Source organism: Xenopus laevis, chromosome 7S (genome assembly GCF_017654675.1).
Source record: "Xenopus laevis strain J_2021 chromosome 7S, Xenopus_laevis_v10.1, whole genome shotgun sequence".
Classification (NCBI taxonomy): Eukaryota; Metazoa; Chordata; class Amphibia; order Anura; family Pipidae; genus Xenopus; species Xenopus laevis.
Window position 1 is genome coordinate 25,616,592 of NC_054384.1, and position 18,448 is coordinate 25,635,039.

The following is an 18,448-nucleotide window of genomic DNA, read 5'->3' on the forward strand; positions in this document are numbered from 1 at the left end:
ATATAATACTCATGTTAATGTAGTTATATAAGTTTAACTAGAGACTTGAGTCCATTGAGTTCAACAAATCTCAGGTCACTGTACTGATAAACAAGAAAGCAAACAAAAAGAACGAAAAACAGTGATTGAACTTCTTATCTTTCAACAAAGTCGATTCCATGTCCAAATATGGTAATTATTTATTAATGCCAGGTTATATTTGGAGAATCTTAAACCTGTGTGTCCTTGATACATAAGATCCCACAGCCCTCCATAATTGTAAGAACAGGATTGACACATATATGCAGTGTTATCAACCAGCAGTATCTGAACATTCACTTATCAGAAAATAAACTGTGCTACAATATTGCTACTAATGTCAAAAAAAAATTCTGCATTCACAGGAGGTGAGAAATTCAGCCAGTATTAAAAAAAGGAAAGCAAAAAAAGAGAACGAAGAATCCTTTAGGAAAAAGAAGTAAGCATTCCATTCTCAAAAGAATACTAACAGCAAACTGTAAAGGTGAAAATATAATGCCCATATTGTAAGTTAAAATATATCTTTAAAATGTGATTGTATGTTGAGTGATACCATATCTTATATAGAGATGTGTTCATGAAGTTCTGGAAAGTTGGCCACCAAAAGACTTTTTGCAAAGTGTGCACTGAATGTATTCTGACTAGTGATGGGCTAATTAATTCGGCAGGTGCGAATTCGTGCCGAATTCCCGCAAAACGGCCGTGAAAATTCGAAAAATTGAAATGGCAAATTTATCGGCGAAGTGAAACACCCCAAATTTGCCCATCACTAATTCTGACCTTTTGCCTGGTTTATAAAAATATATAGGGGCAAATTCACTAACCTGCGGAGTTGCGCTAGCGCAGGCTTCGCCACACTTCGCCGCACTTCACCAGGCGAAGTTTCGTCAGGGCGCCGCTAATTCACTAGAATCCAAAGTTGCGCTGAGGGAGGCGAACGGTAGCGAAGTTGCACTAGCGTTAATTCGTCAAGGAAAGCGCAGTTACACTAGCGATGCCTAATTTGCATACGGCACCAAGTTAAAGTACAATGGACGTATATGTAGCAGCAAATACATTACACTACACAAGTCTGGGAAATCTTCATAAAATAAAATAGAGTTGTTATATTGCCCTGTGGCCACTGTATAGTTTAGATGTCATATATTAGGAAATGTAGGGGGGAAGGAGGGTACCCCAAAAAATGTACGATCTTTTTCAGCCTATCACCCTTAAAAAAGGAAAAGACGCCAGCGTTTTTTGGGACGTTTTTTTGAAGCAATCCCTATCTACTCTATTGCACTTGGTCTGAGGTGGCAAAGTCAAGTCTGGCGCAAGAGGTAATGGTCAGTAAAATGCGCAAGTTAGTGAATTAGCGTAGTTACGTCCCTACGTCATAGTGCAACTTCGCCTGGCGTAAGGGTGCGAAGTAGCGCTAGAGTAGGTACACTTCGCTAGTGAATTTCCGCCAGCACCCGTTAGTAAATCGGCGAAGTAACGAAATTACGTCGCGCTGGCGAATTTGCGCTAGCGTTAGGCGCTTCGCACTTTAGTGAATTTGCCCCATAGTATTAGTTTATAATATATTATAAGCAACAATGATCGCTGTCCATCTTAAACAAGTACAGCTTGTCATTGAGGGTATGTGGATGCCCACATATTCAGATAGGTAGTTAGGACCTATGATCTGTATCTGGAAGTAGAACATAGCTAAAGAGCTAAGCCAATTAACAGTGGTAGATGTCAGCAAGTACTAGACATATTTGGATTTGTGAAGGCTTCTGTGTTTCGCAGTGCTATGTACAAGAACGTACAACCTCTCACATGCTACTGCATTTGCCCCTCTGTTACTGACTCCAAAAACAATGTATTGCATAGAAATACAAAAAAGTCCAGATAGTAACCAGATCTTGTGAGTATTTGTAGTGACTGTCAGCTTAGAGCTAGAATCAGCAGGAAGCTTCTATTTTTAGTGAGCCTATAAGGTATGTGGCTGGCAGGGCATTATTCACATTTTGTTGTTGCTTTTTAACATGGAGTTACATAATGCGACATCAGTAGACAATAGGGAATCCAAGATTCGGTTGAGGAATCGGGAGCCGAACCAAATCCAAATCCTGATTTGCTTATGCAAATTAGAGTCAGGAAGGGAAATCACATGACTTTTCGTCACAAGACAAGGAAGTAAAAAAATGTTTTCACTTTTTTTCCTGTTCCCAATCTTAATTTGCATATTCTAAAAGCGGATTCCATGAATCCCTAGTATGCAATGATTAGCTCAATATAACACAAATTTTTCAGTATGGTTCCCAGGGTTAGGGGGTATAGGAGAGGGAGGGAAAGATGAGGATGATCTACAATTTCAGGGCACAATTTATTTCAACCTCTGTTGAACTGTTTCAACTTCTGTTATTGTCAGTGATTACATAGCAGCACTTTATACATCATTTGTCCTGATTACCTGAGGCAAACTGAAGCTCTGTTAATCCAATGTTGACTTTTGGATTTTGTTTGTTTAGCGTAATTTCAGACTTTGGACTGAGATTATTAGGCAGTTTTGGATAAACACAATTTTTGTTAATTCCTCTATCTCAAAAGGCTGACCTCTGCACACACTTTACCCAAACCTAACAATATGAAAATTGTATAAAGAGACCTTTATAATTGCTAAGAAATGCCTTGTACACCTTTTTTCTATGTTGATATTTTAGTTGCAATATTAAAATCTTCATAATATTTTTCTATTCTTATCAAATAGATAATAATGTGAATACCTTCATAAGCGACGGAAACATTTTATTACTATGTGCATAAACATTATTGCCTTGTATTTTAGGAATTACTTATTCAGGTTAACCTTTCAGTGCCTGCATTTACACTTTTATATTTGTCACATTCAGCATAAATAAAGAGCTAACCAAAAACATATCTACAATAAAGGTATTGGATCCGTTATCTGGAAACCCATTGTCCAGAAAGATCTGAATTACGAAAGGTCGTTTCCCATAGACTCCATTATAATCAAATTATTCACATTTTTAAAAATGATTTCCCTATTCTCTGTAATAATAAAACAGCAGTACCTTGTACATGAACCAAACTAAGATATAATTAATCGTTATTGGAAGAAAAAACAGTCTATTTACTTTATTTAATGTTTACATGATTTTATAGCACATTTAAGGTATGAAAATCCAAATTACAGAAAGATCCATTATCCAGGAAAACCCCAGGTCCCGAGCATTCTGGAAAACAGGTCCCGTACCTGTACTGGCATGATTGCATTTTAATGCAGGCACTATAAATTATTTGTTTCCCTTAAAGGAGAACTAAAGCTTAACTAAAGTAGTGTACAACACTAGAAATATTGTTTCTGTTTCAGCCCAAGCAATCCACAACCCTTTAGCAGTAAAGATCTGCGTCTCCAAAGATGCTCCAGTAGCTCCCCATCTTCTTTCCTGCTGATTCACTGCACATGTTCTGTGTTGCTGTCACTTATTAAGCTTAGGGACCCACTCACAATATACAGTACACACAGAATAGAAATGTCACATTATAAGGCTGATTAGTAAGTAATACAGATAATTACACAGAAACCAGTGCAACTAGCATCAGAATTCAATAATCAGCCCTGTAGCATCACCTTATATTACAGGTCAAACACATTTTCTGCTGGATAATTAGTGAAGACCCCTAAGCTTAGCTTCTCAACAGCTGCTCAGAGCCCACTGAACATGTGAGTGTCACAGACACTTTCCAAGATGGTGACCCCCTGTGACAAGTTTGAAGTCCTGTATCATTGCTGCTATTGACAAGCTAAAACTTTAGGCTGGTGCAATGAGCTCAGTATATAAAATATGGCATTTTTAGCTATATTCATTTTTATGGTTTAGTTCTCCTTTAAATATGAAAAGGCTAAACAAAAAAAGTGTTTGTTATTGATTTAATTACAGGTATGGGATACTGTATCCAGAGTAAAGGGAAGGCTCCAATTGACTCCAGTTAAGCAAATAATTTTGGTTTTGAAAGATGATTTCCTTCTCTCTGTTATAATAAATCAGTGCTTTGTTCTTGATGGTAACTAAGCTGCATGAATCCATATTCGTGGCAAAGCAATCATTTTGGGTTTATTTAATACTGGACCTCTTTTTAGAATGCTGAGGACCTGGGGTTTTCTGCATTGAAGATCTTTCTGTAATTTGGATATTTATACATAAAGTTTACTAGAAAACTATTTGAAACATTAAGGGGCAGATGTATCAAGGGTCGAATTTCGTGGGGTTAAATCCCGCGAAATTCGACTGGGGAATAGAATCGAATAGGGAATTTTGGGCGAATAGTCGAATGGGCGAACTTTCGATCAAAGGATTTTCGATCAAAGGATTTTCATTCAATCGAATGATTGATCGAATGCCTTTTTATTCGATCAAAAACTTAGAAAACAAGCCTATGGGACTTTCCCATAGTCTTCTAAAGCAATTCGGTAGGTTTAATCTGGCGAAGTAGGCAGTCGAATGATTTTTAAAAGAGACAGTACTTCGACTATCGAATGGGCGAATATTCGCAGCGTTTTTGCGCTCGATCTATTCGAATCATTCTACTCAGGCGAATTTACGCCAATTCGATAGTCAAGGAGCACAAAAAAGTACTCGAAATTCTAATTTTTTTCCCTCTATTCATTCACCCGAGCTTGGTGAATGTGCCCCTAAATAAACCCAAAAGGCAGGTATTGCTTCCAATAAGGATTCATTATAACTTAGTTTGGATCATTTTTATTATTACAGAGAAAAAGTAAAGTATTTTTAAAAATGGGGATTATTTGGATACAATTGAGTCTAAGGGGCACATTTACTAAAGGGCGAAATGACTAACGCTGGCGATGATTCGCTAGCGTGAAATGATTTTGTTACTTTGCCGATTCACTAACAGGGGCAGGCATCACTTCGCTAGCGAAGGAGATAGACGATAGTGTTGCTTCGCACTCTAACTGCCCCTTTATGTCATTTATATATTGATGTTAACTACCCAAATGTCAGTAATGTAATGATCTTGTTCTAGATTTTTTTAAAACTTAGTTCCTATTCCCTCTGAATGATAACATGGAATACAGTCTTAAAAATCCCCAGAGTGCCATAATAACATTGGGATAGTTGGCATCTCTGTTCCAATTCCATGATTTAAATCAGAGCAAAACCGTTCCAGATTCCATCTCGTTGGTACAGCCTCCTTGCATGCAGCAATTCATACTAAACGATTCAGTGTGATGGTGGTGAAGTGCCCTAAACTGCCATTTCTGCCTCCCATATTTGGAGGAAAACTATACCCCCAAAATGAATACTTGGGCAACAGATTAAGTGGAATATTAAAGAATCTTACCAAACTGGTATAAATATTTAAGTAAATATTATCCTTTTACCTTTGCTTTGAACCACCATTTTGTGATGGTCTGTGTGCTGCCTCAGAGATCACCTGACCAGAAATACTGCAGCTCTAACTGTAACAGGAAGAAATGTGGAAGCAAAAGAACTCCGTGTGTTAATTGGCTCATGTGATCAAACATGTATGGTTTGTTTGTGTGCACCGTGAATCCTAGGATCTCAGGGGGCGGCCCTTATTTTTAAAAAGTTTCTATTTATGATTACCCAATGGCACATACTACTGAAAAGGTATATTATTATGAAAATGGTTTATTTACATGAAGCAGGGTTTTACATATGAGCTGTTTTATGCAATATCTTTTTATAGAAACCTACAAAGGTATAGTTTGGGAAATGTGTGACTGTGTTGGTACTTGAACTCTTCACCCTAAAAATCCCTAAAAAGTTTTTGTGTTGAATGACACCAGCAGAAAATATGCTTCCTGTACCATAAGCCATACGGCTAAACGATACCAGAGATTTCACTGGAAACCCTCACATCGATGGATCGCATGAGACAAGTTGGATGTAGTTGCACATGCCTACAAATAACATAAATGCATGCTGTCCAACACAGTACCACTGTCGCAAAAGAACACTGCGAGGTAGATTTATCAAGGGTCGAATTTCGAATTCATCTGAGTTCTCTTTTAAACTCCCCTAAACTCCCAAAAATTCGAAATTCGACTAGTCGAAATGTATTAATAAAATATTTAAATGACAGAAAACTTGAATTAAATTAAAAACTTGATTTGAATTTAATAAAGGATTTAAACATCACCAAATTTGATTCCTGGACCTCTCTCGTTGACTTATACAGTAATTTGGCAGGTTTTAGATGTCGAATAGTCAAATTCAAGTTCTTAAAGGGCCAGAGTATGATCAATCTTGAAATTCTAATTAAAACTCGAATCGAGTTTGGATAATTCACAATTCAAATTTGAGAGTTGTGACCCAAAATTTTTTTTCGAATTTTCACTTTGACCCTTAATAAATCCGCCCTTGCATGTTGTGCTTTAATTCAGTAGAACACATTGACTGTCAATGTGAAAACAAGAAAAAGTCCAACTTTATCTGTCCTTATTTTATATAACAGCATGCAGGACTGGATTTTGTAGTATCTCACCAAATCTCATATTGACAAGTGCAGTTGCGTGATAAGATTTTGTGGGGCAAATACCGGTAAGTCTATCTGATCAATGTTTCTTGTGTAGGTTATCTAGAAACAGAGCATCCCTTTAAAATATGACTATGAAGATTTTCATTCATCCAGGTCATGGTATATCTAGTATAGGTAAATCTAAAAAAAAATAAAAAAAAATAAACAACTGGACTTGCTGAGTAATCAATGAAGACATTTCACTACTCATCCGAGCAGCTTCTTCAGTTCAACTGACTGGTGTGGGAAGTTCTCGGCATATAAACTCTTCCACTAATCCAATCACAATGGCACATTGTAACTCGAAGAGGTGACATCTGAAGAAATTCAGAAATTATGACCCACTTATTGGATTTAACTTAACCTATGCATGTCCGTTTAAGTATGCATTTCTGTTGTAAAACAAAATTACACAGTGTTACATAAGGGCCATTTTTGGTTCCTGGCAGAGTAAAATTGCTCCTGTTTTGCAACGGTTTTATTTCTAACCTAATTGTTGATTTGTGGATTGACTTCTCAAAGGGGACCTGTCACCTGAAAAAATTATTCAAAATCCTATTTTATCACATTAGTCAAGTAAAATTAACTTTAATTACACTATATCAATTATTTGTAACTTGTTTCCTTCAGTCTGGGAACTCATAATTATAGCAAGCAGACAGGAGCCATTTTGTGAAAACTGTTATTAAGACAAGCCTTGTATCATCTCAGAATCTTGTTTGTGCACCTGATGTCCATCCCCATGCCCTGGCTACACAATTAAGTGGTGAAGAGAACGGGGGAATGTGTGGAGAGCAGTGACATGTAGGAAGTGCTGAATGGAAAGTGAAAGTAATTGCTTGGCCCGCCTCAATGCCTAAGGCATAGAGGAGGGGCAGACAATATTTGATTGACAGCTGAGATTTAACATGAAATCCAATTTGTATTTTTTATTAAAGCTTTCATAGCTGGTGTAAGCTCAAAATGAGCTTACACCAGCTATGAAAGCTTTAATAAAAAATACAAATTGGATTTCATGTTTAATTTTATTATACAGCTTTTTGTGTCTGGATGACAGGATTTTGTATACCGTCAACAATCATTTGCCCTTTTTACTATTCTTATTTCTTCTTTTAACATTACCATTAATATTTATAGATTCTTCAGACACAGATGAGGGTGAAGGAGGAGATGGCATAACCAATGATGAGTTCTGGAAAGGTGCCACTCATGAATAGATGAAAAAAAATGGTTAGTTTTGCCCAGGGCCACCATCAGGAGGGGACAGGGGTTACTGTTGTCCCGGGGCCAGATGGTTTGGGGAGCTAAGTGGGGCCTGGCTGTGCTGCACTTACTTGCATAGCCGGGCCCCTGCCATCAGTGAGCTGAAGACTTCAGAAGGGAGGACTGGGTGGAGTTTCAATCACTGCGCTCTGATTCGCCATGAAGTGTAAGTCCCGGTAAAGCCGCCTTGGGATTGGATGGGTGAAGTTTGAACCTCCCCTCTACTTTATCCAATCGCCATGCGGTTTTACCAGGACTTACATTTCCCTGCTGAATCTGGCTAAGGTAAGTGCCGTTTTCTTTTTTCTTTTAACTTGTAAGGACTCTGGCCAATTATTTTTTTTTAAATAACTTGTAGGGTCCCTGGCCAATTGTTTTTTTTTAAATAACTTGTAGGGACCCTGGCCAATGTTTTTATTTTCAATAACTTGTAGGGGCCTTGGTCAATTGTTTTTTTTTAAATAACTCATAGGGGCCTTGACTAATTGCTTTTTTTTAAAAATAACTTGCAGGGGCTCTGGCCAATTTTTTTTTAATAACTCATAGGGGCCCTGACCACTAATGCTTTTAAAATAACTTGTAAGGGGCCCTGGCCACATATTTTTTTTTTTAAAAAAAAACTTGTAGGGGGTCCTTGGCCACCAATGTTTTTTTTCTTTGTAGGGGGGCCCTGGGCACCAAAGTGCTTTTTTTAAACTTGTAGGGGGCACATAATGTTTTAACATTTGTGTCTTGTGTGGCCTTCATACTGATGGGTGAGGGAGGGGTGGCGAGGGGGGCCCAGAAAATTTTGTTGTGCGGGGCCCCATGATTTTTGATGGCAGTACAGGTTTTGCTACATTCAAGTGCTCTTATTTCACACCTATATTATCTTACTTTTATGTGTCATAAAAATGTTTTGCTCTGGTGCAATGCTTTGTGTCAACATTGACATACAGGGCAACCTAGAAGCACACTTATAAAGTAGGTGTAAATTTGCACTTTCTACTGAGTCATATCCCGGTATAATGTGCCAAATTTGGTTACTCATTAATACTTAAACAAGAAATTGTATTTTGTTTGTAATTTGAAGGGTGTGTTCTTTTTGTTTCAGGGACAAAGAATTTGATGAGATTTTCAGGATATGTTTCTCTAATTTGAATAAAGAAGACATTTTTATTAATACTTTGGGGCAGATTCCCTAAAGGGCGTAGTGACTAATGCTAAAATTCTCTAGCATGACATCAGCGAAGGCATGTCCAAAGTCAGGCCCGGGGGCCAAATGCGGCATGTTTTCAAATTTACACCGGCAAAAAAGAATGGTTGTGGGTGCATACTTGAGGCCAATTTCAAAAAAGTCTAATTCCCTGTCTCAGTAATTCAAGTAAAAATGCTAGTGCATATAGTTTTGAAACAGGGTTGTTTAGTTACAAAGTTATGATCATAAAATTGATAAGCCACCATACCGCGTCAAGGTAAACCCCATACAGTTTACACCGGCCCTCAGCCTCCATCATGAAATTAATAATAAAGTGGCCCGACAGCACAGTGCAATCAGGAATCGCCTAGGGGTAGCAGTAATATTTGGGCACATTAGTGAAATGATCCGCAACTTGGTCTATACTGCTGTCTGTGTACTGAAGGTGTTAGCAATAGACAAGTACTGGCACATAGTGACGCACCACTTCAAATACTTCTTTAGGGCTGAAGGTGTCAATAGAATACTGACGTGCCAGTACTGTACACTAAAAAAGTATGCGAAAACAACCCTTCTCTACGTGCCAGTACGTGTCTATTGCTAACACCTTCAGCACACAGGCAGCAGTATCGACCAAGTGGCAGATCATTTCACTAATGTGCCCAGAAACAGAAATAGAATGTGTTATATTAAATTGTAAACTGAGCCAATTCTTATTAAATGTCTATAAACAACATGGTTATGGAACGGCCATGGGCACCGGAAAATTATTATTATTATTTTATTGTACTGGCATTCTTATTTCCAATAAGGAACTACTTCTAAGAAGTATACATTCTGTATCTTAAAGGCACTGAAATGTCTAACCAGGTAGATAAGAGCCCCTCTGATGGCTCTTTGTCTCGTCGCTTCCTAAATGCAGGCCTGTGGCTGCTGCTGAACTTTCTGTAAGTTGTGTAACTATATTTTCTTTAATTTCTTCCATCTGAATAGGTGTTCAAGGCCTTTCTCCCAGTGCCCGAGCCTCCTACTAACATCTTCCATTGGCTTTTAATACAACCTTCCATTTTAGCATGAGCAGATCAGCTGCTTTTGCTGTTATGCACATCTAGCCAAACGTCATCTACTTTAGCCTCCACACATTCAATGAAGAAGCTTTTCCAAGAACATATATTGGGGCAAATTTACTAAAGAGTGAAGTGACTATTGCTGACAAAAATTCGCCAGTGTGACCTCATTTCGGAACTTCACCGATTTACTAACGGGCGCTGGCATAACTTCGCTAAGGAGATAGACTCTAGTGGTACTTCGCACCCTAACGACAGACGAAGTTGCGCTCTGGCGAACGAACGTAACTACGTTATTTGACTAAGATTGCGATTTGACTGAACGTTACCTCTTGCGCCAGACTTGCCTTCGCCAGCTCAGACTAGGCGAAGGGCAATAGTGTAGATAGGACTTGGTCAAAGAATAGTTGAAAAATTTTCTAAGTCCCAAAAAACGCTGGCGTCTTTTACTTTTTACAGGGTGATAGGCTGCAAAAGATCGTAATTTTTTGGGGGGGTATTTGGCTTCCCCCGTACATTTCCTAACATATGGCACATAAACTATATACTGGGCTCATGTGTAGGGCAATATAACAACTCTAGTTTATTTTATTAAGGTTCCCTGGGCTTGTGTAGTGTAATGTATTTGCTGCAACATATACGTCCATTCAACTTTAACTTCCCGCTGTATGCAAATTAGGCAACGCTAGCGCAAGTTTACTTTGCTTGCCGCATTAACGCTAGCACAACTTCGCCAGCATTCGGCGCCCTGGACGCAACTTCGGATTTTAGTGAATTAGCGTTGTCCTGGCAAATCTACGCCTGGCGAAGTGTTGCAATGTCAGCGAAGACGTCGCTGGCGCAATTTCGGAGGTAAGTAAATTTGCCCCATTATGTGATCTAGCTATTACCATTTTATAGTTCTGTGTTGCAATTTTGCTATAAGGTACATTTCATTTTTATACTAATGCTGGGCTACTAGTAAATATATATTGCTATTGAATACCCCAAAAAACTAAAATGACCTTCAGAGCAGTTCTGGTATTTATTTTACCTTAGGGGCAAGGGGTGATTTCTCTTCTCTGTGATATTTAAATCGGTATGCTTTTTTTGTTTTGTTTGTTGCTCTCTTCATTCCATTGTTACAAGAACTTTGTACATATGTAGGTTATCTTATGGGGTGTCATAGCCATAGTGTACAAGGCCATTACTTCCAATTATAATGATCTTTAATATATGCAGGTTACCTAACATCAATTCATTTGAAGACCTCTCCTGTGAATAGTATTTTTGCTGTAAAGCACTATATTCCTCTGTCCAAAGTTGTCTGACTATGGCAGTCTTTGTGGTTTGTGTAGCCTCCCTGCTGTTTATGAGAAAGGTGGGGGAAAGTAGCTTTATCCTCCAATCAAAAACAGCAAGGGCCTATCTTCAAACTGTGTAGCTAGGGACTGGCTTAAATTACTGGCTAATAAATTGCCATAAAAATATTTTTGTAAGCAGTGTCATAATATGCTCAATAGTTTGATTCACAAGGAGCAACAGACATCTTCTAAGGAGAAACTAAGGTTAATTCTACGGCATCTCAAAAGCTCAATTCAAAGCCAAATCCAATATGCAACAATCAGCTTATGGTTACACAACTTGTCTGAAGCAGCTTTTTTCGTCGGTGTTCTGTACAAAATCAAGGATAATTACATTGCCTTCATTATTTTAATTATTCTAACAATAACTTAGCAGTGTAGTATTTTTTAATTTTGCAGTTATTGTTAACAAACTATACATGATTGGGGCAGATTTACAATAAAGCGAAGTTGCTGTCACTAGTGAAAATTCACCAGAAATCTCATCCGCAGGGACATCGCCAATTTACTAACAGGCATAGATGACAATTCGCTAGCGAAAGAGACCGTCGCTAGCGTAGTTTCTCGCCTTATCACCAGGTGAATTTTTACTAGGGATGCACCGAATCCACTATTTTGGATTCGGCTAAACCTCCGGATCCTTTGTGAAAGATTCGGGCAAATACCGAACTGAAACCGAATCTTAATTTGCATATGCAAATTAGGGGTGGGAAGGGGAAAACATATATTACTTCCTTGTTTTCTGACAAAAAGTAATGTGATTTCCCTCTCCGCCCCTAATTTTCATATGCAAATTAGGGTTTGGATTCGGTTTGGCCGGGCAGAAGGATTCGGCCGAATCCAAATCCTGCTCAAAATGGCTGAATCCTGGCCGAATCCCGAACTGAATCCTGGATTCGGTGCATCCCTAATTTTTACCCAGACTAACAATCGTTATTCTGCAAATTCACAAAAGTTTCCTTCGCCACCTTAGACCAGTCGAACTTATAAGGTGAAGTTACATCCTCCTCAATCTTATGTCAGTGACATCATATCCTGTATGCCGGAAAGTCATATAAGTTGTAAAAAACACTGGCGTTTTTTTCATATTGTAAAGCGAGATCTTCAAAAGTCCTAACATTTTTAGGGCATTAGAGGATCTGTTTAGTCTTTATTTTGCTTCCTTGGAAATTTGTAATAATAAGTGGCCACATCAAGCAATTTCCCTAACATCTCTAATAAAAACATATATATGACCTATATCTACCCGCCCTATTCAAATTGACCTAAGCCTAAGAGAACTAATGAAGTTTCGATAGGCAGATTTGAACGCTAGCAAAAGATCGATATGAAATGCTCACGCTGACGAATTAACACTAGTGAAACTTCGGCAGCATTCAGCTACAGAGACACAACTGAGCATTTTAGTGAACTAACTTAGTGCTAGCGAATTTACGCCTGGTGAAGTGACGCGAAGTGTGGCGGATCGTTCTCTGCCAAAAATTCCTTTAGTGAATTTGCCTTGATGTGTTTTGATTCTTGAAACATTGACATTTTCTTTCATGTCATTTATTATGAAGCTGCTTGGGAGTGCAGACTTATTGTAACCCTTATCAAGCTTCAGGTTGTGCTTTGCAAGCCTGTACATCACTAATTTGTGACATATTGGGTCAGATTCAGGCCAGTGAGGAAACTTTATCTCATGGTTTATGACGTAAAAACTTGATTTTCAATTTGAGATTCCAACAGTTTTCACATTCTAAACAATGAGAGAGGTTTTTCTAAACTGAATTGCATCTTGGATTGAATCTTCCCCAAATATATTTTGATTAAACCTTCTTTCTCACTGAATTGAATCTGGCCTAATATTGGATTTTTTGTAGACTAAACTGAACCACCGGCATGTCTGCAAGATTCTTCATCCAATAGTTAGTAGCAAGCATTGTAACATTTTCATGATAGTATTTACTATCTACTATAAAAATGACCCCAGTAATGAAACAATTTCTTGTTACATTGACTGGCACAGCGCATGTAATACATATGTACATGTAGCTAAAAATATTTTTTTTTATACACAATTGCAATATGTTTTACAAAATATACAGTGAACCACCAAAGTAGGATTTATTTTACTTCCTACATGTCACTGCTCTCCTCATTTTCCCCCATTCTCTTCTCTCAATTGTGTAACCAGGGCATGGGGATGGACATCAGGTCCCCCATTCTGGTGCACAAACAAGATTCTGAGATGATGGAAGACTTGTCTTAATAACAGTGTCCACAAAATGGCTTCTGTCTGCTTGCTATAATTATTCCCAGACTGAAGGAAACAAGATTCAAATAATTTATATAGTGTAATTAAAGTCATTTTGCTTGACTAAAGTGATAAAATAGGAGTTTGAATAATTGTGTGGGTGATGGGTCTCCTTTAAACCAGTTGTTTTTTGCACAGCAGTTTTGGTTGTAATGTGATTAATCTTAAATTACTTCAAAATACATCAGCAACATTGTGTCAGATTATCTTCCTTTATTGTTGACTGCAGGAAGATCCAGAGAATGTTTGCATACAAAATATATATATATATAATGCAGTTTATTTTACAGTGGAAAGTCCCTCAAAAATATCTTACACCCACTATAACATATATTTAAGAAGTACACTGAAAAGTAAAATATATCTAGAAATAATATCCAGAACATAAGCCATTCTCCTCGCCAAGTATGAGTGTTTATCATGTTATCATGGTAGTATTTGTAAGTGCATCCAGTTCATAAATCAGTCATTTGGCTCTCCATGCCTCAAGTGGACTATAAAATTATTTAAACAGTAAATAAACCCAACAAGATTGTTCTGCCTCCAGTAAGGATTAATTATATCTTAGTTGGGATCAAGTACAAGTACTGTTTTATTATTACAAAGAAAAAGGAAATAGTTTTTAAAAATGTGTTAATTAATTGATTAAAATAGTCTATGGGAGATGGCCTTCCCATAATTTTGGATAGGTTTCCAGATAACCAATTCCATACCTGTACTTCATTGACTTTCTCTCTCTCTTTCTCTCCACAAAGAAAAATCTTAATTTCAATAAAGAAACTACTATATATTTAACTGAAAGATTTAAGATCTTGCCTATTTCTGTGCCAGTTTGTTGTGCCCCAAACTGCAGATCCAGTAGAGCCATCCAGTATTGTTTTTTTCCCCATTTTGACTACCCCTTTACAAGTTTTCAGCATACTGTAAATGAAACTATTATATAATTTGTTCCCACCACAGTTCCCAGCATTCAGTTGGAGAACCTTGGAAGTTGCAGTAGAGCACCAGCTGGCATGCTACCGGTTAGCCTTAACTTTTTCTACCATGGTATTTCTTGCTTGAAGATACTTTGCTGACCATTTCAGTCTTCGGCTCATATTCCTTCTGGGTCTTCTGTAATTTTCTGTTCTACAAAAGTGTGCAGGTTTTTGATTTGACTAGCTCCCCGCCTTGGCATACACCTATCGTGGAAAAAAAGAGATAAGAAAGACATTTTGCAACAATTTCGCATCTTAATGAAAAGAAGCTGCATGTATTGAGCATTGTAACCTGAAGCCATACAGTATATAACTCAGTAAACTTGCTTAAAGGACAAGGAAAGGCAAAACAATAAAATCCCATTTTTACATTCTTTAATGTAAAATAATCATCTCTCCAATATACTTTAATTAAAAAATGTGTACCATTTTTAAAAGAAACCTGACTGTATGCACTGAAATTCTCCCTTCATTTACAGCTGTGGATAGGAATTGTCAGATGGTCCCTAACTGCTGAGCAGGGAAACAATCATACTTATGAACAGCAGAGGGAGCTCCCGCCTTACTTAACAGCCATGCAGAATTCAAGCAGCTTTGTTTATGACGATCCCTAAGCAGCCCAGACCACACTGAGCATGTGCAGGGTCAGGGTCAGGCCAAGATGTATAACAAAGTTACAAGATGACAGCCCCCAGTGGCCAACTTTGAAAGCATAAATCATTTGTTTGATTAGGCTTTGTGGTGCAGTAAGTTCATGCTTATGTTTAGTATACAAAATACAGCATTTCTAACCTTATTCTATTTTAGACTTTCCTTGTCCTTTTACAGGGATACTGTCATGGGAAAAAAATGAATCAGTTAATAGTGCTACTCCAGCAGAATTCTGCACTGAAATCCATTTCTCAAAAGAGCAAACAGATGTTTTTATATTCAATTTTGAAATCTGACATGGGGCTAGACATTTTGTCAATTTCCCAGCTGCCCCTGGTCATGTGACTTGTGCCTGCACTTTAGGAGAGAAATGCTTTCTGGCAGGCTGCTGTTTTTCCTTCTCAATGTAACTGAATGTGTCTCAGTGAGACATGGGTTTTTACTATTGAGTGTTGTTCTTAGATCTACCAGGCAGCTGTTATCTTGTGTTAGGGAGCTGTTATCTGGTTACCTTCCCATTGTTCTTTTGTTTGGCTGCTGGGGGGGAAAAGGGAGGGGGGTGATATCACTCCAACTTGCAGAACAGCAGTAAAGAGTGAATGAAGTTTATTAGAGCACAAGTCACATGACATGGGACAGCTGGGAAATTGACAATATGTCTAGCCCCATGTCAGATTTCAAAATTGAATATAAAAAAATCCGTTTGCTCTTTTGAGAAATGGATTTCAGTGCAGAATTCTGCTGGAGCAGCACTATTAACTGATTCATTTTGAAAAAAAATGTTTTTCCCATGACAGTATCCCTTCTAACATTCGATGAAATTGGTTCAGCAAATGTGTTTGCATCTGCCAAAATGAATGAAATAAGGTTGGGATGACCAGGTCAGAATGACTGTGCCACAGAGGGAAGGCGCGAATATATTTATAAATGTGCCTTAATTCATGTAAATTTCATATACATTATTTGTTTTCTAACCAAAATAACAAACACTGGCAAAAAAAAGATATATTTTCCATAAACATAATGGTTGAAGGGCTATAAAAATGTTCCCTATTCCTTTCCAGTCCCTACACATCCTACAGCCCAATGATTCCAACCTTGTCAATAGGTTATCAATTCCACACATGGGTCAGTCTGCCTACACCAAGCATCTGTTTTATCTTCATCAGCAAGGGGCACTGTTTATTTCTCTCACTGGGCACTTGTATTTAATGGCAGCACATGAAAGAGACACAGAACCGGCAGAGAGACACAGTACAAGTGTGGAGCACATTGTAATGAGCTTATATTAAAGGCAAAGGAAATGAGGATTAATTAAACTCAGCGTGAGGACAGTTGCCTGAAAATGTCAAATAAACATTAAAGGAACAGCAACACCAAAAAATGAAAGTGTTTTAAAGTAATAAAAATATAATGAAGTTTTGCCCTGCACTGGTAAACTGGTGTGTTTGCTTCAGAAACACTATTATTGTTTACTTTGAAATTCCCAGTCTGGCATAAAAGGCATAGATGTGTTCCCAATAAATAGAATTGGTGACTTTTGATTTCATTATCATTTACAGTACAGGTATGGGATCCCTTATACAGAAACTTGCTATCCAGAAACTTCAGAATTACAGGAAGGCCATTCTCAATAGAGTTAACTGTTAGTAAATATTTACTTTTTAAAGTGTTTTTATAGTCACAATAAGGGTGAAAAGGGTAATAATAGTAATAATTGAGGGTGAGTAGTTTGAGGTTTTTCATTTTTCTGCACAAGATTGATGACACTGGGTGTTGATATTGCAAATTTTTGCTTTACTCTTATCTGAGTATCCTGATAAATACAAAACTTATGTGTGCTTTCCAGAAACCAGGACAAATCATCACGTTAGCTTGTTCTCAAAGTCTCTCTGAGTATACTTCTCTGCAATACCAATCCTTGTCTAATCAAATCCTTAACTCACCTATTTAATCTCTAGCTCTCAACTGGACTGTTTCCTTCTCAACTAAAACATACTCTTATCATCCCCATTCTGAAAAAACCCTCTCTTGATCCCTCCAATCTTGACAACCTCCGACCTATCTTTCTGCTACCTTTCATCTCTAAACTACTTGAGCACCTAGTCTACAACCGACTAACCTCATTCCTCTCTGACAATAACCTGCTGGACCCCCTACAATCTGGTTTTATACCACAACACTCCACGGAAACTGCCCTGACTAGACTAACTAATGACCTTTTAACCGCTAAAGCCAGCAATCATTTCTCACTACTAATACTGCTTGATCTCTCAGCTGCATTTGACACTGTAGATCACCCTCTCCCCCATTTGCCCATTTGCTTGGCCTTCGTAACACAGCTCTGTCCTGGTTCTCTTCTTACATCACCAATCGTTCCTTCAGTGTCTCCTACAATGGAGTAGCATCTTCCCCCCTACTTCTTTCTGTTGGGGTTCCCCAAGGCTCTGTCCTGGGACCCTTATTATTCTCCCTCTTTACTTCCTATCTCGGCAAATTAGTTAAAATCACTCCTCATATCCAGTCACTTATTTAATCATGTCACTTCCACTAAGGAACATATCCAAAATACGATCATTTATCACCCAAGATGCTGCCAAAATTCTTATTCATTCTCTCGTCATATCACGGCTAGACTACTGTAACTCTCTTTTAATTGGCCTTCCCCTCCAGAGACTGTCACCTCCCCAGTCCATAATGAACACTGCTGCGAGGCTCATACACCTCAGCAACCGCCATTCTGTCAATCCCTGCACTGGCTTCCACTACCTCTCAGAATTAAATTCAAATTAATGACCCTGACATTCAAAGCACTTCATAACTCTGCCCAACCCTACATCTCTGAACTCATCTCTATATACTCACCCAACTGCTTACTACGCACCTCTACTGACCTGCTACTCAACTCTTCTCTCGTCCCAACCTTTCTGCTTTCAAGAAATCTCTTAAAATGCACTTCTTTCGAGAAGCCTACCCTCACTCTGCTTAACTACCAAACACAACACCACATACAGTACCACATTTCTCACCCACTTAATTCGATCTTGCCCACACCTTGTGTATTATTCCCTTTTAGAGTGTAAGCTCTTTCTGCACCTTTT

At 38.1% G+C, this 18,448-nt stretch overlaps 1 protein-coding gene across 1 annotated transcript in view; it reads right to left on the bottom strand.

Moving 5' to 3' along the window:
• Nucleotides 1–14,397: 14,397 nt before the first annotated feature.
• pde6c.S (phosphodiesterase 6C S homeolog) overlaps nt 14,398–18,448 on the bottom strand; it is a 35,552-nt gene continuing 31,501 nt past the window's right edge. Inside the window, exon 22 of the mRNA XM_018228411.2 lies at nt 14,398–14,900. Within this exon, the coding sequence (XP_018083900.2) occupies nt 14,848–14,900 (53 nt within the window). The 3' untranslated portion in view covers nt 14,398–14,847. The remainder of the gene's footprint in view (nt 14,901–18,448) is intronic.